At 58.9% G+C, this 23,642-nt stretch overlaps 1 protein-coding gene across 19 annotated transcripts in view; it reads left to right on the top strand.

Moving 5' to 3' along the window:
* SHANK2 (SH3 and multiple ankyrin repeat domains 2) overlaps window positions 1-23,642 on the top strand; it is a 497,685-nt gene that overhangs the window by 238,235 nt on the left and 235,808 nt on the right. For all 19 annotated transcript variants that reach the window (XM_023238944.2, XM_023238943.2, XM_023238942.2 and 16 more), the window contains one exon: window positions 1,191-1,304. In XM_023238944.2, coding sequence (XP_023094712.2) covers window positions 1,191-1,304 — 114 coding nt within the window. The remainder of the gene's footprint in view (window positions 1-1,190; window positions 1,305-23,642) is intronic.

The raw sequence follows: 23,642 nt of genomic DNA, 5'->3' as shown, positions 1-23,642 counted from the left end.
CTCTGGGGGCGTTGTCCCGCTCTGACGGATCGGGAAGCCCAGGCCCGGGGGTGAGAAGCTTCTGTGCGTGCCACGCAGACAAGGTGTGACCTAGGCGTGTGGCTTCGGGCTGCCCAGCCCAGGGGCAGGCGCCGGGCCTCCCGCTGCCGCCAGGCAGTGCTCCATCCGTGGGGCCCCTCTGGGGTGTGGGTCCCGGCCAGCTGGCTGCCTGGGGCGTGAGGGGCCGGCGTCAGCATGCGACAAAACGCTTGAAGCTGCTCGTGTCCGCATTTCACTGGCAGAGTGGCCCCCACGGGCAGGCCCACCACCCCTTCTCTCTAAGGGGATCGGCGAGCCCCGCTCCCTGCCTGCACCCGCGTGATCAACAGGCCCTTCCCTGACCGGCTGGCCTGCCGGAGGCACGGGGCCCCGGCTGGCGCCCTCCGCCTCCAGTGCTCCTCGCCTCGAGGCCGCACGGAACACGGGGTCAGGGGACAGCCCCCCGCTGCTCTGCCAGCTCCTGCTGCACAGGGACCTCCCAAAACTGGTTTAAAAGATCAGGCAGGGGCGCCTGGGTGGCTTGGTCGGATAAGCGTCCGACTTGGGCTCAGGTCGTGATCTCACAGTTTGTGAGTTCGAGCCTGCATCGGGCTCTGTGCTGATGCCTCGGAGCCTGGAGCCTGTTTCAGATTCTGTGTCTCCCTCTCTCTCTGCCCCTTCCCTGCTCATGCTCTTCTCTCTCTCTCTCTCTGTCTCTCTCTCTCTCTCTCTCTCTGTCTCAAAAATAAATAAAAGATTAAAAAAAAAAGATCAGGCAGACCCAGACTTTTGGACCCCCTCCCCCAGCTCGGAAGGGGCAGACGTGACCTCATCGTTCCTTCTGTCCGTGGAGGTGACCTGTCCCCCCACTTTTTCCACCTGACATCGTTGATGGCGGGGCTTGCAGTTCCCTTCTCCCGTCTCAACTGGGACACCAAGAGAGGGGACAAAGTAGCCATGGGACTCGCGGTCTCAGATTGCATTAGGTCCCCCAGGCCTAAGGGGAGAGGAGACCTGGGCAGTCTGGTGTCCACACCCTCAGCACCGTCTTCTCGACGGTCCCCTCGAGGTCCCCTCGTGGACGGCTGTGTAGACCTGGCCGAGGGCGCTGGCCCGGCTCTGTCCCGGGCCCCCGAGCCCACCCGCTAACGGCTTCCCCTTCTTGTCTCTAGTGCTGAGCATCGGCGAGGGAGGCTTCTGGGAAGGCAGCGCCCGCGGCCACATCGGATGGTTCCCTGCCGAGTGCGTAGAGGAGGTGCAGTGCCGGCCCAAGGACAGCCAGGCAGGTAAGGCGGGCACCACCCTTCACCGCCCCTCGGGCCCCGGGCGACCCATCGGGCGCGCGGGGCGTGCGCTGAGAACCGGCTGGTGCCTGGCTACAGAGAAAGGCCGAGTTTCACAGCAAGGATTCCTCTGTGTCATCGAAAGAGGTTGATTCAATTCCTCTGGGCTTTGTCCAAACCAGAAATAGGTTGCAAGACAGTGCGGAAGCATTTAGTTAAGGGGCTGTTCAGTACACGTTCCAGAAAACTTGGATCGTTGGTTTCAGCTTCGGAAAAGGGCTTTCGTGGGTTGAGTGAGCCCTGCAGCCTGGTTATATCTGTCTCTCGTGCGGACGTCATGAATGGGCAGCTCGCCTTTCCTGAAAGGCCCTCCGTGCCCCCCCCCCATAGAACCACACAGTTTGATGTTTCGATGAAAACCACTCGGGAGAGGTTGGGGCTCGCGACGGAAAAGCATTTCCCTGTCTCTCAGAACTCCAGATATAGCCTTTGCTGCAAACCGTGTTGAAATCAATTGCCAAAACATTGACTTGAGTAAAACGTTGAGAGGTGATCGCTGGTGTAAAATGGTGTGGGGCACAGATCTGCTGGCTGCTGGGGAGAGCGAAGCATTAGCCATCGTCCGCGAGGACCCGGGGCCGCGTGTGCTCTGCCGGCCCTTGGCCGAGTCCCGGGCACGTCGCACACACGTCCGAAGCAGCCGCGTTTTGCTCTGCGGCCAGTGGCTTGGCTGCGTCCATCGTGCAGGCCGGTGGCCCCCGTCCTGAGCAGCTTCCCAGCCCACGCGCTCCCCAGGGAGCCCCTGCCCCGGGGCCAGCGCGGCCGGGAAACGAGGCGTTCTGAGGACACGTGCTCTGGAAAGCGCAGCGGTGTCTCCCGATCCGCCGGGTCCCCCGACACGTGGCTGGCTTTGCAGCCGCTCGGGGACACCCAGCTCTCCAAGATCTTTGGTCTTGGAGGGCCGTCTGTTTGCGCTAAGCTTCCCACTGTTCGGTCTCTGCTTGGGTTCCAACACTGGTGGGGGGGGGGGCGGGATTGCAACGTTCACCGTATTGTAGGGGTGTTGAGGTAGGAGGCAGCCTGACCTTAAGCTTGGAAGGTGAGGCTGCCAGGTGCTCCAGTGGAGAAGGCGGCTGGGAGGGGCAGCCGCCAGCCGGCGGCGGGGAGCTGGCTTTCCTGGGGGTGGTGATGCGTCCACCGAGCCCCTGGTACCAGCCGGACCTCCAGGCAGCGCCTACGGCCCCCAGCCCCCCCGCATCCTGTCCTGCAAATGCCCCGCGCAGCCCCTCTGGTCTGTGAAGGGCAAGGCCACAGCCTACGAGCGCGACTCCCCTTCCAGGAGGCCGAATGCCCCCATCCTCCGGGTCTAACTTCCCTCCTGACGGGGAGGGGAACCCAGCCGTCCTCCCCTCTCCTGCTCCTTCTCTGCCCGCCTGCCAGCGCTGCCCCGCTTCGCCTGGATAAGATGCCCACAGGGCGGGTGGGGGCCGTGCAGCGTGTCCAGGCTGGTGGTCCCTCTGGAACGGCTTCCCGGGGGCTGTGGGTGTGCGTTTACCGCGGGGAAGCTGTCGGGTGTGGTGGACGTTCCTAGAAGGATGCTCCTTGCTCCCGCAAGGCTCTGCAGGTTGGCGTCCTTTTGATAAAGCCGTGTTCTCCGCCCAGGCCGATGCCCAGCCCGGCGTTCAACACCCTGGGGCTCCAGCCAATCCTGGGGGTTGCACGCGGGGCCTGGAGAACTTTGGAAGCGGGTCCCTGACTCCCGCACGACCGCACCAGACCCTGGACCGGCGGCACCCCGTGCAGGCACCCTGTGCACGTTTCCTGAGCCCCCCTGGCCCGGACCGCTTGTGGGGCTGAGCCCGAGACTAAACATGGGTCACGTTGTCTGTAAGGATCTTAGGAGCTGGAGCAAATTGCACTGTGACAGATTACCACAGACACCGAAACTTCATTATCTTGTGGGTCCAGAGGTGAAGAGTCTGGGGTGGGTCTCACGGGGCCACAGTCCCAGCATCAGCAGGGCCGCCGGCCTTTTCCAGAAGCTCTAGGGGAGAACGCACCTCCCTGTTTTCTCCAGGTTCTGGAGGCCACAGCATGCTTGGCTTGTGGCCCCCTCCGGCCAGCCTCGGAGTGTGGGCCAGGCCCCTTACCCCGCATTTCTCCGACCCTCTCCCGCCTGTTCCCCACCTTAGGATGCGTGCGGTCAGATTGGGCCCCCCCGGGTCATTCAGGCGAGGGTAAGCTGATTTGCAACTTCCTTCTCCCTTTTCCACGCAAGGTCACTACTCACAGGTGCCGGGGATTAAGGCTGGAGTGTCTCTGGGGGCCCCCCTGCGCCCACCGAGGATGGGGAATTATGAGCCCAGTAGCTGTGCTGTGACGTAGGCTATGGGTCGGAGGGGGAAGGCATCCTGTCACCTGGGATGGAGGGCGGTGGCACGGAGAGCAGGATCTGAGCTGGATTTGGGGGCCGGGAGGTTCTGATGAGACTCCCGCCGGGTCCCGTGTGCCCTGGGCTTTCTGAGCTTGTGACTTAGCACGATGGGTCCTTTTTTACAGATTTCTTTTCTGGAGGTATCATTTACGTGCAGTGAAACGCAGCGGGTGTAAGCGTAGTTCCGTGCGTTTTGACAAATGTATATCCCTGTGTCTGTGACCACACTTGGGGTACATTTTCACGACCCAGCACATTCTCTTCTGGGGGCTTTCCGGCAGCCCCAGCCCCTCCCCCGTCAGGGCTCTGCCAGCAGAGGCCAGTATAACCGGCCGAACCTCACAGAGACGGGCACCCCGTGGCAGGCACTTCTGGGCTAGGCTCCTGGCAGCCGAGCGCTCTCACGTTCAGCCACGCCGCTGCAGGGACCACGGTCCGTCCGTTCTCGTCACCGAGGCGTACTCTGTGCCATACTTTCTTTGTCTGTGCTCCCAGCAACGGGCATTTGGGTTGCTTCTCGGTTTGGGCTCATAGGGGGGTTTCTGCACGCGCCTTTCTCTGGACACGTGTTCCCCTCCCCCGGGGAAATCTCCGGCTGTGCACCTGCCAGGTCACAAGACAGGAGCGCGTGTCACTTTATAGGAAACGTGCAGACGGCCCTCCCCGCTGCCCTCCCTCTCGGTGCTCCGCCAAGTGAGGGCTCCGCGGCCCCACTTCTTTGCCAACGCGTGCGCCGACCTGTCTCGGCACTGCGGCTGTTCTGTGGGTGCGGAGGGCACCACACTGCCTGTGCCACACGGCAGGTGCCACACAGCGTTCTTGTGCGTAAGCGTCTCCCGTGCGCTTGGCCACAGCAGTCAGCATCTTCCAAAGTATCAGAGAGTGTCTTTGTCCGTTTTTATATAACTTTTTTAAATGTTTATTTATTTATTTTGAGAGAGAGAGAGAGAGAGAGGGAGAGAGAGAGAGAAAGCAAGTGTGCAAGCGGGGGAGGGGCAGAGAGAGAGAGAGGGAGGGAGAGAACCCCGGGCGGGCTCCACACTCACCACAGGGCCCGACGTGGGGCTAGAACTCACAAACGCAAGATCGTGACCTGAGCCGAGGTCGGAGGCTCCGCCGGCTGAGCCCCCGGGCGCCCTGTCTTTGTCCAGTTTTCACTGCTCTGCCTCCTACTCTTGGTTTTCTTTGTGTTCTCTGCTGTCAGCCCTCCGTCACGTACGTGTTGCCGGTACTTTTCAGAGCCTAGGACTTGAATTTTCGTTTTCTAGCTGCGTCTTTAAGGAATAGGAAGTTTTTAAAATTTTAAATGAAGTCCCACTTAGTGATTGTTTTCTTTCATAATTAGCCCTTTTTGTCACCCCTCCCCACCCCCCAGCCCTGCCATTGTTACATATTGACAGCGAGCTGACCTGGAATATACACGGAATCCAGACACGGTACAAAGTACTTTGCACAAGTTTCCATCCCACAGGCTCGTTCTGTACAAAGTCAGTCTGGCTTGGGGAGTTCTCTCCCTTTGGGGAGCCCCGCATCTCTTTGTTGTAAAGTGAGTATTTAGCCCGCAAATCCCGCTCACACGCATCGAATGAAATAGGTGAACGATTCAAGGAACCCACAACATGCGAAAGCCGCTCAGGGCACCTTACACCTGAGCTCGACCGACTGATTTCCCGTCACCCAGCGACAAACGTTAGGGGCTGCTGGCAGCCACCAGCAGAGTGACGTGGTGGCCCCAGGACCTTGGCTGGTTCGCGGAGACACCTTTGTCTCCGTGCCGTGGAGAGGTCGGTAGCTGTATCTTCAACGTGGGAAGTGCTTGCTCTTCTAAAGCTTGGTTCTTCTTTCTTAGGACTGTGTTTCTGACACGTCGAAGTTTCCGATAGCTTTCCTTCGTGGTGTTTCATCCAGCCCGAGGAGTAAGGAATCATCCTCCCTGACGTACATAAAAACACCGTCATCTCAGCACCCGGGAGCGCATGGGGCGGGGGTCACCAGGCTGGGCTGCGACCTGTTCTTTGGAACTCCTAGCGCCCTGCCCTGTGATACCCTGCCTGGCAGAGCGTCAGGGAGATCCTGGAGTTACATGCCCGTCCCTGCCCCGCGCTTCTGGGGTGCAGGCTTCTTAAGGATGGGGACTCGCCGGCAGATGCATCAGGTGGGGTGATGTCCGCTGCCCTAACGAGCCCGTAACTTCGGCGGCTTGGTGTGTCTTTTCTGCCCGGCTGTGGCCTCATCACTCTCAAGGGCCGTAGGGGCCTCTGGCCCAGAAGGAACGTATGCCACTGCCTCTCTGTCCCCAGTGTCAAGGCCCAGCCGTGTGACCTGGAGGCCACAGGGCTCGGCCGTGCGGTCCCCTGCCGGGAGCCACCGCTGGCGACCGACCCCTCCGTGGGATAGACAGAGGTTCGTGGATATGGGCGGACGCAGATACATGTACGTGTTAAGAGAGGCCCTTTAAGGAATTGGCTCGGGCTTTTGTGGGGGCTGGCAAGTGTGGGATCCGCGGGGCAGCTGGCAGGCTAGAGCCGCGGGCAGGAGCTCAGGCGGCAGTCTTGAGGCAAAGTGTCTTCATGGAGCCTCTTCTGCTGTTCACCGATGGGAGGGGCCTCACCCACACCGGCGAGGACAGTCTCCTTTGCTCAGAGAGCTGGTTGCAGGTGCAGGGAACTGTGCCTACAGAGCGCCTTCCCAGCAGCCCCCGGCCGAGTGCCTGCGGCTATCTGGGTGCTGCAGTCTGGTCAGGCTGACACCTGAAACCGACCGTCCCCATGACCAGCCCGCCCTGTGGATGGAGGGAGGGACGGCGCCTGCCTGGCGGCCCCTCTGCTTTCCAAGGCGTTGCGTCCCTGTCCTGTCCTGTAAATCCGGGACGATGGCGTGGTCCTTTCTCTGCAGAATTGTGCCCATTGAACCACGATGAGGGATGCCCCCCAGTGACACACCTCCAGTGACAAATGGACAAAATCCATCCAAAATCGTCACTTGGAGCCATTGATGAGTCAGTTTATGGAAGGCAAAGGCATGCACACGCGACTTCCAGTGACCCGGCTCATGCAGAAACGGGGCTCCCCGCTTGAGGACCCGGCAAGGCCAAGTCACTGCCAGGCAAATGGCGTCTTAGTTGCTGAGATAAAGGACCGGACGGTCTGATGAGAACAGGCGAGAAGGCGGCGTGAATGGCCACTGCCCATCCCTGACCGCAGCCTCCAGAGGCAGCCACATTCCGGTCGCCCGAAGGCCACAGAGCTGGGCAGTTCAGACCTCAGCTGCAGGACGGCCCGTTCTTAACTCCTGCCTCCCTACCGGGAGTGTACCCGGATGAGCCGCCCCGGCACGGTTCGGGGGTGTCACATGCCAAGGTGCTGCCAGAGCCCGTCGGGAGCCTCGGTAGATGCACCGACCCCCAGGGAGGAGGCTTTGTGGGGTTCCCGGTGGAATGGACTTCCGGAATCCAGTGGTAGATCTCCAGGGTACAGGCTTGCGACCGGATGAAGGATGGTGAGTGCCCGGCCAGAGCTAGCTGTGCCCTCCCCGGTTGCAGTTCTAGGGGGTGGGATAAATCTGTGTTTAGGAGTTGGCCCCGTTAGAAGATTCTAGAAGCTACCCATAAGAACAAGGTCTGGACCAGGAAGTCGGAGCACTGCTGAAGAATCGAATGTGTGACACATCCCGTCTGCCTCTCGGGGAGCGCCTCATGATCACCCTTTGGGGAGGTATCGTGACGATCCCTTTTGTCAACAAGGAAACACCACGGGCCCCTCGTGTCCAGGCTGGGAACTGAACCTGACCGCCCACGTTTCCCGGCTCTCTCTTCGCACCGGACCCGTCTCGTTCCCGCTCCTGCTGGGGACCCTCCTTCCCAGCCGCTCTGCAGCTTACCAGGGTGGTGGCCCCTCACGCAGAAGCCCCCGTCGGCTCAGCATCGACACTGACTCTGGGAGACGTCTCCCGAGGACCTCGGGCGCATGCTCTGAGGGCCGATGACGCGGTACTCCCAGGTCTGGGCTCAGACCCTACGGGTGGGCTGGGGCGCCATGTTGAATAGCAGCTTCCTCCTCCCAGAATCGGCTGTGAGCACGGCTTACAGCTGTGCTCCCTTCACCCTCCTGCTGCTTCGGGGCTTGAAACCACGTGTGAATGGGCCCCGGAATCACCCCCTCCTTCCCCTGGAGGGCACTGCCATGCGGCCTCATCACCTTCAGCAAACGCTCTGGTCGGGGCTGAGCCAGAACATGAACGCGACCTCGTGGTTTGCCGAACGTTTGTGAGCATTCACGAATGGCTCGTGGCTTCCCTCCTTCGAGATTTCTTGTGTCTGTGCCCGCTGATAAGAAGGGAGATGAGGAGGAGGGAGGGGAACCTCCTCCATGATGGTGCTGGACTAGGGACCTGTCTGCCTGGTGCATCCTCGTGGCCCGATGCTCGTCTACACCTAGGATCCCTCTGTATTCTCTGGGCGGCTGCGTTCAGCTCACCCAGCGTCTCCCAAGATTGTGCTGGGACCGGTCACAACTGCTCGCTGGAGGGCTGGGCAGGGTTTGCTCCGGCCCTTCCGGAGAACACGTCTGGACCCCTGAGAGCCCTTCACCTCTCAGCTCAGCTTTTGCAGGGGATGTCCGTGACCTTCACAGTATGCTCAGGAGGTGGGGACACGGTGGTGTCCCTCCCCCTATTTTACAGGTGAGGGTCAGAGTTGTAAGTGACTCGCTCAGAAAAGCACGCTTGATAAGTGGCCGAGCCAGGACCCAAATGTAGATACGTCCAAGCCGACGGTCTGTTCCATTCATCCTCCAGACTGGAGCGTCTCCGGGGGATCAACCACCCTCTGAGATGTTGAGATTTGGTGGCCAGGAGTGGTTGTGGTAGTTATGGTGGTGATGCCAGTTGGGTCCGTGCTGGTGGTGATGTTGTTGATGGTGGTGTCGTGTTGGTGGTCGTGGTGGTGATGCTCTTGGTGGTGGCACTGGGGTTGGCATAATGGTGATGCAGTTGATGGTGGTGATGGTAAGGAGGTGACAAAAGGAATGATGATCATCACATCTGAGGGTCCAGCTTGGTGAATTCTACTGCTCTGGCCACAGGTAGGATTTTCTCACTTATCCCAGCCTACCCAGCAGCCTCACCCTCCTTTCTGGAAAGCTCCTGGGTTGCCCTCCTGTTTCCTGAAGTTTCACTTCTTTCTTTAGGCTCCCCTTTTCGTGGGGACACATCACCGATACTGGGCTCCCTTGACAATAACCACGTTGCCTTCGTATGTCTGTTTTCAGCTGGTGCTCGCACGGTCTTTGTATTTCTAATGTTTTGCGTGAAATACAACAAATAGAGGGGACTTCACAAACCATTCTGTGCCACTTAGTGGACAGCTCCAAAACACCACCCCTGCCCCATGCAACCAGCATCCCGGAAGTCCCCACATGCCCCTTCTCAACGGGACCCTCTCTCCCCACTGCTAACCCCGCCCTGTCTTGCACGCCATTCACCTTCTTATTTTGTGATAGCTTTACTTGCTTACTTTACAAAAAAAACAAGTGTTTATTTTTGAGAGAGGGAGAGTGCAAGCTGGGGAGGGGCAAAGAGAGAGGGAGACAGAGAATCCCAGGCAGGCTCCATGCTGTCAGCACAGAGCCCGACGTGGGGCTGGAGCTCGGAACTGTGAGATCACGACCTGCACCGAAGTCGGATGCTTAACCGACTGGGCCACCCAGGCGCCCCCCTGCTTTCTTGCTTTGCATCCCTAAATGGCGTGGCTTCATTGTGACCGTTTTTGAACGGTTGATAAGCGGAATCACCAAGTGTGTGCTGTGTTATGTCCAGTCTCTCCCCTGACGTCTGTCCGGGATGTCCGGGTTGTGTGAGTGGCTCCGGCGCCCATCTCGCTGTGAGGTTGAACATCTGTGCTTCCGTGGGCGGCCACTTGGGTGGTCACCAGCCCAGGGCTGTCACAGACAGCGTTGCTGTGGCCTTGGCTCCTAGCGTAAACAGGTCTGCCCTTCTTTTCCTCACACCCAGGAGGGATGGTGGTCAGGCTTGGGTGCGTCCTCCACTTTTCTAGATGCTTCGGCCATGTCCTAAGTGGGTGTATCAGCCTGTACCTGCTGCTGTAACAAATAGCACAGACAGGGCAGCCTAAACAGCAGACATTTACTTCTCAGATTCCAGAGGCCGGAGATCCAAGGTCGGGGTGCCGGCGTGTCTGGCCTCCTGGCTGGCACACGGCTGCCTTCGCGCTGTGTCCTCACATGGTCCAGGTCTCTGGTGCCTCTTCTCGCAAGGGCATCAATCCCATCACGGGGCCCCCACCTTCCTGGCCTCCCCTGACCCAAATTACCTCTCAAATGCCCCACTTCCAAATACCATCCCGTCGGGCGTAGGGCTGTGATAGAGGCACGGGGAGCACGAACCTGTAGTCCCTGGCAGTGGTGCGGCCACATCCTGCCAGCCCTCGCTGGCCGTTCCCACTACTGGTCTAGTGTCCGTGCAGCGGCAACGCGGGATTTCAGTGGGTTTCCCTTATGACTTCGCAGGGTGAGAACCCGTTTTGTACGTCTGTTGGCCGCTTACTGGCATTTCTTTTGTGTCAAGTGTCAATTCAGGTCTTTTGCCCAGTTTCCTTTAGAGCGGCTTCTTAGTGATTTGTGGTCACTCTTTACATATTCTACGAGAGAGCCCTTTGTCAGTGATACATAGCTGCTAACATCTATTCCCAGACTGTGGCTGGGCTTTACACTGGGAGGCCGGGGACCCCCCCGCCTTCCACCTGGCTCTTGGGGTCACCGATTTCCTCCTTAACATGGAGAAGGCAGGCGTGGGCACAGGACAGGGCCTCCTGCAGACAGCGCACACCAGCTCGACTGTGACCCCATCACCTCCTTGACACTGTAGCCAATGTGAACGCACCTTCTGTCTACGGCAGGGGATGCTGCTTCCCATTTCAAATGGTGATTCGAGGAGCTCCTTGTAGAAATAAATGTATAGGGATGACCACATTGGGAAAACCCTGCCCTGCTGCTTTGGGGTAGCTTAGCAGTGACCCCTTTCCCAGGCAGTCCCCTGAACTCAGTTAGCTAGCTTAACCTAGTGAAAAAGCCCAGGTCATCTGAAGGCTTTCAGGATGACAGGGTGGGGGGTTGCAGCTGTGTGCTCGGAGTGGGTGTCGTGGGTCTGTGGACTTGGTCCAGGCAGGAGGTCCATCATGGGACGGTGTGATGCTGGTGCTGTGCCAGCCCCAGGACCGGACATTTCTAATCTCCAAAACAGTTCCATGAGCTGTCATCGCCCCTACCTTGCACGTAAGGAAAGAGGCCCAGAGACATGGTACAATATGTACAGGGTTGCACAGCCTGTGAGTTGCAGACACAGGATTGGAATCTAGGCCCCCCAAGCCAAGGGAGCCTTGGGTTCTTGAGCCCACGGATAGAGAAGCAGCACAGCCCCACCCCCACCCCCCGGAGAAGGCAGGAGCCAGAAGGACAGACCCCCCACATTAAAAACAAACACTCTGTTATAAAAACTGAAATTGTCTATGAAAGTGCGCATCACTGGGGGCAGAACGGTTTTGCTCTTAAAGCATAGGGTCGTTTTGGGGGCATCACCTAATGAAAGCACAGAGTGGAGGGTTCCTCTAAGACTTGCTGTGCCCCTGGGAAGACTTGGGGTCTCTAGGCCCAGTCTGAGAAAACCCTCATTTGGGGTTCAGCCGTCTCTAGGCCGGAGGAGGAAGTCTAGGTTGCTGGTTGCTAAGAAGCCAACGCGTGGTTCATGGAAAAGCTGGGGCTGATTTTGAACTTCTAACCCAGGGCCTCTTCCTGCCGCATCCCAGATCAGGGGGTGCTCTGTTCACTGTCACTCCTTTAACTGAAGATGACAAAATCCCAGAGCTCCCCCTAATGCTCTCTTCCCCCCAAAAGGGGATTGTTATTGTACGTAATTTAAAAGCCCCCGAGTTCTGTCTTCAGGCATAGCTGGCTCCGGGTGCTCAAATGATGTCCCCAGGGAGCTTTCTCTCCATTTTCAGGCACTGATTCTTCTATGACGGCGTTGTCCTTTGGCCAGCCCACTTTCCAGGGTGGTCCCTGACAGCTCAGGGCTTATGTGCTCCCGAGAGCCCAAGTCCAGCACGGACAGAACACGTCTTCTCCTGCGTGCTTGGCAAGCGTCAGCGATCGGCCCTGATGGGGTTGACCTGAATCATGTAGTGGCACCCCAGAACCAGTGGCTAGAGCTGGCAGATGAGTTTGCTTAGGGCGCGTGGCTGGCCGGGCCCGGGACAAGAGTGTGGGTGGACGGCCTGCTAAGGGCAGCTGGGGTGCTGTGACCAGCAGCAGGAGGGAGGCGGCCGAGCCTCTGAGGATGTCCGCAGACGTCCCTTCAGCGGGGAGACCCGGGCACCTGGGCGCTTGGAACAGGAGAGGAGACCACTGCCGTGACCTGCTTTCACCCAGCTGGGAGCACTTCCCCGGGAGACAGAGAAGGGGTCGGAGCCGTCACCCCACTTCTCTGGGCGGCTCTGCTGAGAGCCATCGAGACACAGGTGAGTGGAGTCCCGTCAAAGTTCCACTTGTCCCAGTGCGTACGAAGCCGCTGTGAGATACCACGATAGGCATGGCCGTTTCTTCCGAAACAGGATGCGTTTTGTTATCTTTAAAATACAGGCGAATGACTCGATTAACACAATTGTAATCTGAAATATTAACAAGCGACGACAGACAGAGCCGGCTTCCAAAGGAGTCACGAGCTGCTCCCTAACGGAACATAAAGCAAATGTGAGGACTCATCGTCCTGGTCCCAGTGGCTATGGTTTCGTTAAACAACCGTGGCAGAATCACGCAGGCTTCCCCCGACTTCTTACTTTCACACCATCTTATTAAAACACACCCGGAGCCTCGCCGCTGTGGCGCGTGCACCCTATTGTCTCCGAGCAGCTGCCCTGTGTTTTAAATACCCGTTTCCACGTTCGGCCTCGCCCCCGAAATAGAGTCCTGCCAGGTCTGTCTGTAGCTTCCGGTTCTGTCGGGAGGATTCGGTCTCTGCCATGGCTCTGGGTCCCAGGCCCTCCCGCTCCCTCCCCGGCAGCCGCGGTGGCCTGTGCCGGGTCGCCATGGCAACCGGCTGATGCTGGTTCCAGCCCTGCCCTCCTCCGCCCCCTTCCCTCCCGCCACCGCAGGACGCGCGGCTGCGGCTGCAGCCCCTTTCACAAAGTCACCCTGGCCAGCGGCCGCCACGGGCCGGGGCTCTGGCCAGAGGGGAGCCGGCGTGGCTCCGACTCTCGCGGGTCAGAGGGACGTGCTTATTTCTGCGGTGCATCACGCGCGTGGATGTTGGTGGGCAGGAAAGAGGTGTCTGTTACCCTGCCAGGTCTGCTGTGACAGAATGTGACCGCCGGGGCAGCTTCAACGGCGGGCGTTTCTTTCTCCCAGCTCTGGATCCTGGCAGTCCTAGATCCGGGTATCAGGACACTGGGTTCCTGGTGAGGACCCTCTTCCTGGCTTGCAGATGGCAAGCTGTGTCCTCACACGGCCTTCCGCTGTGAGCGTCCCTATATCCCTTTATCTTCTTAGAGGGACACCGGTCCTGTGGGATTAGGGCCCCACTCTTACGGCCTCACTTAACCCTAACTATATTCCTGAAGGCCCCATCTCCAAATATGGTCACACTGGAGTTAGGGCTTCAACATAGGAGTTGGCCGGAGGGTGTATGATTCAGTCCATAGCGTGCTGAAGAGAGAGAGCCGGGAACTGAGCTCTGTTCCCTGTGGTGCTTCCTGCCGCACACAGTCCCTTCCCACCACACAGTCCCATCCCCAGCGGGGCCGTCGTGTTGTCCGTGTCGAGGGCAGTGGTTGTCCTCTCGGTCCTGAGACTCTTATGTGACCAGGCTGCACACTGATGCCCCAGCATTCAGGAACCTCTTAGGGTCCTTGTTCTGAAGACGGGGCTCAGAGCCAGGGCCACAGAACACACAAACGTCAGAGTCCGTGGCTCTGATTGGCAGCCGTGAGCCTGGAGCCGGAGCCTCACCGTCACCTTGCTGCTGTGTGGCCTTGGGCAAGTTACTTGGCCTCTCTGACCCTGCTCTCCGAGATAGCGGTGGCAGTGATGTGTTTACCACAACATTGCTGGGAAGGGGTGGTGAGCCCATCATGGAAGCACCTGGCACAGTCTGGCTCACAGGCAGGCTCACCAAACATTGGCTCTCAGGTTGATATCATCCTGCGTGACATGTCTGCAGATAACCACAGAGCGTGGCCCTAAACCCAGCTGTCCAGTGAAGCCAGGGTGTGTGAGAGGGACCTGGGAATATGTATGTTTCAATGGCTTTCCAGACAGGTGCTTGATGAGCTGGGATCTGAACCCTGAGTTGGAGCAGCTTTAATTGGTGCAAATTCAATTGGTGAGCCAGGGTGGAAGGAGAAGGCCTGCAAGTTTTGGTGTGTAAATGCGTGTTTGTCAGGCCAGTGGATCAGCCCTAGTTGAGGGCAAAGAACTCAGAGGGTACAGCAGTTCACCTTAGTGTCCCCCACACCTAGCATGGTGCCTGGAATGTAAGAGATATTGAGAAAGTACTTCCTGGATGCATGGGTGGATGGAAGGATGGATGGATGGATGAGTGGGTGGATGAGTAGATGAGTAGATAGTGGATGGATGGGTAGATGGATGGATGGGTGGGTGGAGAGATGGATGGATGGATGGATGAGTAGATGGGTGGATGGGTGGGTGGAGAGATGGATGGATGGATGGGTAGATGGGTGGACAGTAGATGGGTAAAGGGATGGATGGGGGGGGTAGGTGGAAAGACAGATAATAGATGGATGGGTAGATGGGTACGTGGATAGATGCATGGGTGGATGGGTGGATGGGTAGATGGGTGGATAGTAGATGGATGGGTAAATGGATGGATGGGGGGGGAAAGACAGATAATAGATGGATGGGTAGATGGGCCCGTGGGTGGTGGTTAGATGGTTGGATGCATGGGTGGATGGATGGATGATAGACGGGTAAATGGATGGGCCGCACGGAGGTGGTTGCAGATACCCATTCTATCTCTCATACGCAGCTCACCCTAATCCAATTGTATAGCCTCCCCTACCTTTAAACGTCTCCAACCTTGAGATTTCTTCAAAACCATAGGGTCTGAACAGCAGGAAGGCAGTGGGCTATCATGAGACCCAAGAAAACACCAGCATTATTGGCATCTCAAGCCAGGATTTCTTTGGGTCTTCACCCACTGGAGATTGTTAAGGGAGAAGTTCCCTTAAGCCAACATGATGTGCAGTGGCCTCTGACTCTGCCTGCCTGCTCTGTCCTGTGAGTTCAGCAAGCAGGCCTCCCCCTGCCCCTGCAGAGCTAGGAGAATGGCACTGGGGCTTGGGCATCCTACTTGGGAAGGGTGGTTGACCCATCCTCCTCACCCATGCCACGAGTGACATGGGCCGTTGGGGGCCTGGGAAGACAGATGATGTCATGCCCTGTGAAAGGTAGAATAAGTGAGCTGCTCCCAGTACGGGCTGGCAGGTGAGTGAGGACAGACCTGAGGCCTCTCCCTCGATACCTGGGCACCCAGTTTGAGGATGGCTAACCAGTGCCAGGAGCCCCCCTCTAGCTGGGGCTCAGCGGGAGCCAAGGGCCATCCCGCCCAGAGTGCACCGTGGCTCATTTTGGAAAACGAAAACCATCATACGGTGCTCTGTATGGAGTTAAGATGTTGTTTTTGGCTTCTCTGAAATAGACGATAGGAAACAGATCCGGGGATAATGAATAAACATTGGCTTATGGGGGCTGCATGCTGGGAACGATGAAATCTCACACTGGCAGATTAAATTTAAGATATGCATATGTAAAGCAGAGATGGAAGGGCCAGGCTCCTGCTCCAACAAATCACGTAGCCAAGGAGAGCATCTGGGAGGACGCTCTGTATGTGCCCCATCCCCAGCCAGTCGGGGTCTGGGAGAACCAGGGTGAGGAGGAGCCTGGGCTCCTAGGAGACGGGCGGGAAGTGGCCGCCTGGGCACCACCCAGACGCGGATCGGGAATCTGCACCGGGGCTTGAAAAACGCAGTTTCCCGAAGCTTCAGCATGGTTGATCCGATCGGATCGTCAGATCGGTTCTTGATGGTGAACTCTCTCCTGTCTCGTTTTGGTTTTTTTTTTTTAATTTTTTTAAATGTTTATTTATTTTTGAGACAGAGACAGAGCGTGAATAGGGGTGGGGCAGAGAGAGGGGGAGACACAGAATCTGAAACAGGCTCCAGGCTCCGAGCTGTCAGCACAGAGCCCGACGCGGGCTTGAACCCACGAGCTGTGAGATCATGACCTGAGCCGAAGCCGGATGCTTAACCGACTGAGCCACCCAGGCGTGCCTCTCCTGTCTAGGTTTACACCACTCTGTCACCTGAAGGTCTTCAGACGTGGTCCCCATCTTTCTATTTTCTGAAACTGAGATAGAATTCCCATGCCATAAAATTTACCCTGTTAGGGTGGACGTTTCTGTGGGTTTTCGTATACTGACAAGGTTGTGCAAACATCACCACTGTCTGATTCCAGAATATCTTGGCCATCCCAAAACGAAACCCTGTCCCCACTGGCAGCCATCCCCACCCCGCGTCCCCAGCCTGGGCGGGCACGCTCTTGTTTCTGTCTGCACGGGTTTGCCTATCCCGGACACGTCGTGTGAATGGAATCTCACAGCATGTGCTCTTTGGCGACTGGCTTATTTGGGCGTTCAGGCTGCATCCATGCGGTAGCACGTAGCGGATGACATGTCATGTCATGTCAAGGCTGAGTAGTATTCCCTCGTAAAGAGAGACCACATTTTGCGTGTGCATTCATCACTGGGTGGACATTAGGGTTCCCACTTCTGGGCGTTTGGAAACAGTAGTGCTGCAAACGTGCGTGCAAGTATCTGTCCGAACACCAGTTTTCAGTTCTTCCGGACACGTACCTGGGAGTCGAACGCTGGGTCATGTGGCCACACCATCTTTAACCTTTCGAGGTCCTCCCAGGCTGTTTCGCTTGTTCCCTTCCCGCTAGCACCGTAAAAGGGCTCTTGAACGCCCCACACCCTCGCCGACCCTTACGTTTCGTTTCTGGATGATAGCCGTCCTACTGGGCGTGAGGTGGTACCTCGCTGTGGTTTTTCATCTACGTTTCCCTAATACCTTGTGACGTCAGCATCTTCCCGTGTGCTCACTGGCCGCGTACGTGTCTTCTCTGGAGGGGCTTCTGCCTTTTAAGTTAACGTGCCGTGAACACGTTGTGTGCGGTCCTGTAGTGGGTTTGGAAAGTACCAGGCGGTATAAAGGAGAAAATACAAATCACTCGTAACCCTACCCCGTGTTGATAATCACCTCTGAGGTGTCGGGCTTTCTTTGAGTCTAAATGTCTGTTAGACAGAATTGAGGGCGTCCTTTTTTTTTTTTCAATGTTTATTTATTTTGGGGGCAGAGAGAGAGCATGAACGGGGGAGGGGCAGAGAGAGAGGGAGACACAGAATCGGAAACAGGCTCCAAGCCATCAGCCCAGAGCCCGATGCGGGGCTCGAACCCACGGACCGCGAGATCATGACCTGGCTGAAGTCGGACGCTCAACCGACTGCGCCACCCAGGCGCCCCGAGGGCGTCCTTTTACAGCACGGATCCTGCTTGCTTTCTTTCCCAAGTGACGAAGGACATCGTGTCATGGGTCCAAAGTATTCTCCCAAAACACCGTTCCCCGTGGCTCTCCAGGTTGTCATCGGGAAGTCGTTGATGAGTCCGTGCCCCTCACCTTTGTCATGGACGTGACATTGGCCGCCTGTCCAGCTCTCTTATGATTTGTGACATTGCAGTTGCCCCCGCGTTTTGTTATTGCAAAACAGCAGGGCGGTGAACGGCCTCACGGTTTAGAAGGTGTCTGTCCATGTCCTTAGGGTACTTGTCCTGAATCCACTCGCCCAAATACTTGGCACACCGCGACGCCACCAGCCCTAGAAATGCGCTGGTGTCCAGGGGCAATGGCCGACTGCCTCCTTTCTGACTTTTTCTAAGAGTTCTGGAGGCTCCCTCAGGGCTCAGCTGCCTGTGGCCTCCTAAAGATAGGGGCTGCCACAGCCTGGGGCCGGGCCTCGGGGACACGGAGTATGCTTTTCCTCAAGCCAGCAAGGATCAGCATCATCATGGGCCGGTGACCCCGCCGCTGCGTGGGGCCCCACACTTCTTGACGCCCTGAAGCTGCCACCTTGGGATTCTTAGTCATTTGTGAACAGGGGCCCCTTGCTTCCCTTTGGCTCTGTGTCCCTGAATTCTGTGTCCCTCGATTTGCACGGGGGACCCTGTGGCCTTGGAAATGCACCCGTGGGCTTCTGTCTTGCACTGGAAGCCGCGGGTTTTGTGCTTGGAGACCCTCCCCTCCAGAGGGTTGCCATCTTGAATCAAAGGCACTTTGTTTTAAAGACTCCCAGGGCTGCCCAGGCCCCACTGGCACAGCCTGGTGGATTCGGGAGTCCCTTCTGCAGCTTAGGGGGGGCAGTGTTCATTGTTTAAACAACCTCCAACCCCCCGGGGACGGGGCTCTGAACTGCAGTGGCTTCCTGACCGCAGTGGGCCAGGCTGACCACACCCCCGGCCACCTGCTGCCCCTCGCCGTTGGGGCCTCAGCACCAGCTCCCGTGCCCCGCTGTGGCGGAACTGCCCCAACCCCCCCCCCCACTTCCTCTGAGTTGTTTAGATCAGAGATTTGTTGGAGAAATCCTTGCTGAGCACAGCCAGACCCCCCAGGAGCACGTCCATCATGAAACAGCTGCTAACCGCTGCGAAGGTCCCCCTGGCCGCCCTTGTTTATTTAGCCGAGATGCAAACGTGCCCTTGACCGGAATCCAGAAATGGCACTCCGCGTGTGCGCAGATCGGCTGCCCCTGGGCTTCTCCATGGAGCCCGCATTTCCCGGGCCAGGCGCCTCCTCCATCGGGCGCCCAGAGCGGGAGCCGGCCGCAGAGTGCTCCTGGCCTCCGTGTCTCTGAACGGACGCCCCTCCCTCCTTTCCTTCCCTGGACCAGTGGATGGAGAAAACAAGCCTGTTAGCCTTGACCCGCTGTGTGGGGAGAAGGGGCTGAGCTCCCAGCAGCCAGAACAGCACCGAGTCTTTGTCCGAGGAGAGAAGGCCCACGTTCCCGTTGCTTCTAAGGAAACTGGAATCGGGGTCCCTCATCACCACTGCAGAGCTTCTGGTTTGCGAACGGCTACAACTTCTCCGATGCGGGGTCATTTTCCCAGAGTCTTCCCCAGGGCAGAGGGCGAGCACCCCACCCCTGAGGGCCCATTTCACAGATCAGGATGCTGGAGGCCGTCACACTGGGGCCCAGGGTCCTGACCATCTCATGCACAGGGATGTCTGTCTCACTGGGTCTTTTAGGGACAGCAGGGACTTCAGAAGTAAGGTAGCGGGACAGCTAACCTCGACCCTGCCTGACCGTGACCTTGACGGGCTCTGGGAGTTCAGCAGACGCCTAAGGAGTGCGGGTTCCTAGCGATTCGGCCCCCCTGAGCCCGCAGCGTGTGTTAACGATTTCTGTTACGGGAGACAGAGCCAGGCTGGCGGCTCCGTCCCCCGGAAGGACACCCGAGGAGCCGAGGAGGGGGGATGGCCACGCTCCGAGTTCACATCCTGGAGTGGGCACTAGAACTTTCTTTCTCCCCTTGACCAGAGCTTTGTGTGACCCGGATACCTGGCTGAGAGGGGTTTTCACCTCCCCTCCTGCACGTGGGCCCATCAGAGAAGGCCCACCTACCTTCCCCTGAGCCCGGGCTGGGCCGGAAGGGGCCGAGGCCCAGGGCCCGCCCTGCAGCTGCGGTAACGTGGCTGAGGGCCATCCAGAGGCCACACCCTCTCCGCTGGTCCCCCTACGGGGCCTGCATCAGGGTGGGAGACCCAGCCCAGCCTCCTGTGCCTTCACGACACTACGTGTTGCCCTTTCCCAGAGTCAGGGCAGTTTGGGGGGTCGCAGACCTCACTGGGGATCAGGGGAGGGCAGTGCACGCACACGCGCATGTAAACACGAGCTGAGCACACGCACGTTGGACACGTAGCACACACGCGCCTGTATACGCATGCACCACACGCAGTCTTCAGCAGGCTCAGGGGGCCCCGGCCAGGTGCAGTGGACACACGGCGCTTGGGGAAGTCTGTGCTCGGCCGTTGCTGTGGGACCGTGCTGTCCTTGAGCCCTGCCACAGATACGAAGCCCCGGTGCTGATCTGACCTACTTCTGGCTCCCGAAGCTCCCAGCTTTTGTGGCGGGCAGTCCTCGAATGAGTCCGATTGCCAGGGTGACCGCGTCGTGCATCGTCCAAATGGGGACAGCTCTGCGCGAAGGAGGGCGGCTGCCCTCGCCGGGCAGCCGGCTGAACCAGGGCCGCCCTACTTGCCACGAGGAGCAGGGCGAGGCGGCCCCTCCGCCTGGGGTCGGGACGTGCTCTCCAGGAAAGGAGGCAAGAGCTGGGGCGTCACGGCAGGCCGTGCCTCACCCCTTCCTTCACCCCGGCACCCTCCCACTGGCAGAAAACCGGGTGCCCGGCCCAGGTTCCCCGGAGGAGCGCATCACGGCATCACGGGTCGGGAAAGAGAGATGGCTGATCCCAGAGGCTGACGGCCGGCTGCTGGAGAAGCTTCTGGCTGCCCATTTCGAAGCGGCTTTGGGGGAGGGTGGCAAGGGCGGCTTTGTCTTCAGAGTGGATCTCCCGGCAGAGCCTTGGCACCTCGCGTGGGCGCTCGGCACGGTGCTCTCGGCTGCCACGTCGGCAGAGGAAGGGAGGTCCCCTTGGAGACCTGCCTGCAGACCCAGAGAGGGCGGTGGGGGCCTGAGCCCTCCCCCAGCTGGGGGCTGACCTGACAAGTCTGGGATTCTGGGACCTCTCTCAGCTGAGTGGGCGGGTCTGTGGCGTTTAGACCCTAGTGACACCCCTGTCCCCGAGGCCTGCTCGCAGGGGCCCTTCACAGGGGCGGAGCCGCTTCGATGTTCGTGGCTCTGCACTGGCGGGGATCCGGGCTTTGCCGAGTGCCCAGGGGATGTCACTGACGCTCTCCACACTTGGTCCCCCCACCTGCGGACGGTCCTCACATCCGCTGCCCTGGGCCCTGGTGCGAACTCAGAGGACAGCCCCAAAAGCAGCTGGCATTTCCTCACGGAGCAGGCGACCCCAGCACACCTCGTTGCAAGGTCGATCACGGTCCAGCCACACAGCGTGGCCGGGGCCTCTCAGTGCGCACACAGGGCAAGGCACCCGAAGCCCCAGGCCGGGGCCAGCCCCGTACTGGCAGCCGGGTCTATGTTGTGGACCGTGCAGGGGCGTGGGTCCCCCCCCCCAGGTCTCCACAGACAGCACCTGGGGCCCGGTGTCCAGGACTCCGCTCCTCTACGCACACCCTTCCTCGTGGCAAACTCCGCCCCACCACCAAGCATCCGCTAGGGGCTCCCACCTGCCAGGAGCTCTCCCCGCCTCTCCCTGGCGCCCCCTGGAGGTGTCTCTGTTGTGGCAACACGGGTAGTATGTCTGGCTGTGGGCTCTTTGCCGTCCGGGAGCTCCGTGTGCAGGGCCGCGAATCAGGAGGGCAAGTCAGAGAAGCCTAAGGAGGCAGGAGGGAAGGGCCTCGCGGGCAGAGTAAACGCCCGGGGGAGGCTCTGGAACACGCACCCCCCCCTCCCCCTCTGAGCTCCTCCTGCCTGACGCTCTCCCCCCAGCCCTGTTTCCCTTGACCCTGGAGGCCTGAGCAGGAAACCGCCCCAACCATGGTGTTCCTTTCTTCGCTTCTTGATTGAATCAGGAGCCCAGGCTCTGGAGATACCGGGGGCCTCACACCTGCTGTCCCCTGGCCCCTCCAAGGGAACAGACTTGGGAGCAGGGCCAGCCCAATGAGTGAAGGCGCCAGCGGGGGTGGCCCCTGCCCTCACACATACAACAGGCCACAGCATGCGTGACTGTCTGTGTTTTACGAATTTCCCAGGACCCCCGCTAACAGGGTAGCTCACCCTGGGTCCACATCAGGTCTGCGTGTTTCCCGTCCCTTTGCAGTTGGGCAGGAGAGGCCCAAATGACCTGCGGCGGTGACCCCAGAAGTGGAGGCATGGAGCAAAGGCAACGGTGGGCAATCGGAGCCCCTGGCAGAATGTTCTGGAATCTTTTTTTCTTTTTTCGTAATTGAGGTGAAATTCATCGGCCATAAAATTAATCGCTTTAAAGTGAACAATTCCGTGGCATTTGGAATACTCACAGCGCTGTGCGACCATCACCACTGTCTGAACCCTGTCCCCGTCAGCCTCACCCCGCCAGCACGCGGCCCCCACGGGGGCTCCGCTTTCTGCCTCCGTAGATTCCCCTGTTCTGGACGCTTCGTCCAAGTGGGATCGCAGACCACGTGGCTTCTTCACCGAGCAGAATTCACTCCGTCTACGCCCATTTCATGCCTGCTCGGGGCCGGTGTGTGCGGGGGCCACGTGGCGCTTATCCACCCGTGGACGTTTGGGTGGTTTCCACTCCGCCGGCTGCCGTGGTTGGTGCTGCTGTTCGTGTTCATGTTCGAGGACCAGTTGACCTTGCTTTCACTTCTTTGGGACACTCAGGAGGGGGATTGCTGGGTCGCGTGGAATTCTGTGCTCGGTTTGTGAGCAACTGCCAGACCCTGCCCCGTTCTAGCATCCTGATGCGGCCGAGTGCGGTCCGTGTGGCCGGCCGCCTCCTGAAAGCAGGGGCAGGGGTAGGGACTGCACCGCAGCTCTCTCCGAATCTTCTCTGTAGCTGGCATTCGATGCACAAAGCCCAGCTCCTGGGTGGGCATCGGCCCCGGCGCTCCCCAGCGTCCAGGTCCCTGTCCCCCCCGACCAACCGCGTGCTCCCCAGGGCAGAGGCCCTGCCTGCCGCCTCCCCCTGATCCGGCCCGCCGCACAGCGCCCCCCCCCCCACAAAGGCTTGCTACATTGGAGCCGGCGGCGCGGACATCGCTCCCAGACAGCTCGTTATTTTGTAACGAGCGGTAACCAGCCCGAAACAGATTTAGAATTCAATGTGGTTAAAAATCATCGGTCTTATGCCGTTTAAAAACTGCTTGTCATTTTGTATGCCAAGAACTCTTCCAGCAGCCTCCTTTTCCAAAACGATCGCTGATTGGAACAAAAACATTGCCACTAAAATTAGCGTGACAAAATGGAGTACAGTCGACAGGTACCTGTGCACAAGCCAGGACGGCCCCTACCCGCGGGAGCCATGCCAGGCGGGGCCGTGCTGCCCGCCCCTCGGAGGGCATTTGCGGCCACGTGCATTTCCACTGCTTGCTTAACCTCGGGGCGGGACCCCACCTGAGAGAGACACAGTGGCCGCTTGGGGATGGTAACCGCGGTAGTGAGCTAAGCTGGGGCCTGAGATGTGCAAGGAAAAGCTGGTTGGAAGATTCTAGTAAGATGCCTCCCGTTGGCATAAAACGCCAGGCATTGCTGTCTTGGGAGAAGAGACCCCGTCCTGCCCTTTGCCGTCTCCCCGCACCCCAGCTGGAGCATCTGAGACGTGCCGCTCGTTTGTTTCTCCAAAATGCCGACACCTGCTGAGGTCCGTTCAGCCACACGTGCCAGGAGAGAAAGACAAAAGAAGCATGGTTTAAATGAGATAGAGATTTGTTTCTGCGTCGTGTTGGAGGCAGAGGAAGGCGGCCCAGAGCTGAGAGAGGGGCCCCAGGCTCATAGGGGATCTGGGCTTTTCCTTTCTTGCTGTTTCAGCATCCTTGACAGGCACCTCATGGCTCAAGATAGCTGCTGAGATTCCACCCATCGTGTCCACTTTCCAGTAGCAAAAGGGGGAAAGAAAACAAACCGCACTCCCTCATTTTAGGGATTGTAAAGTCTCCGCTGTGCTTCCAACTATTAGCTATAATGGGATCTCAGGGAAGCCG

Source organism: Felis catus, chromosome D1 (genome assembly GCF_018350175.1).
Source record: "Felis catus isolate Fca126 chromosome D1, F.catus_Fca126_mat1.0, whole genome shotgun sequence".
NCBI classification, from domain to species: domain Eukaryota; kingdom Metazoa; phylum Chordata; class Mammalia; order Carnivora; family Felidae; genus Felis; species Felis catus.
This window is presented reverse-complemented; position numbering and strand designations above follow the sequence as displayed.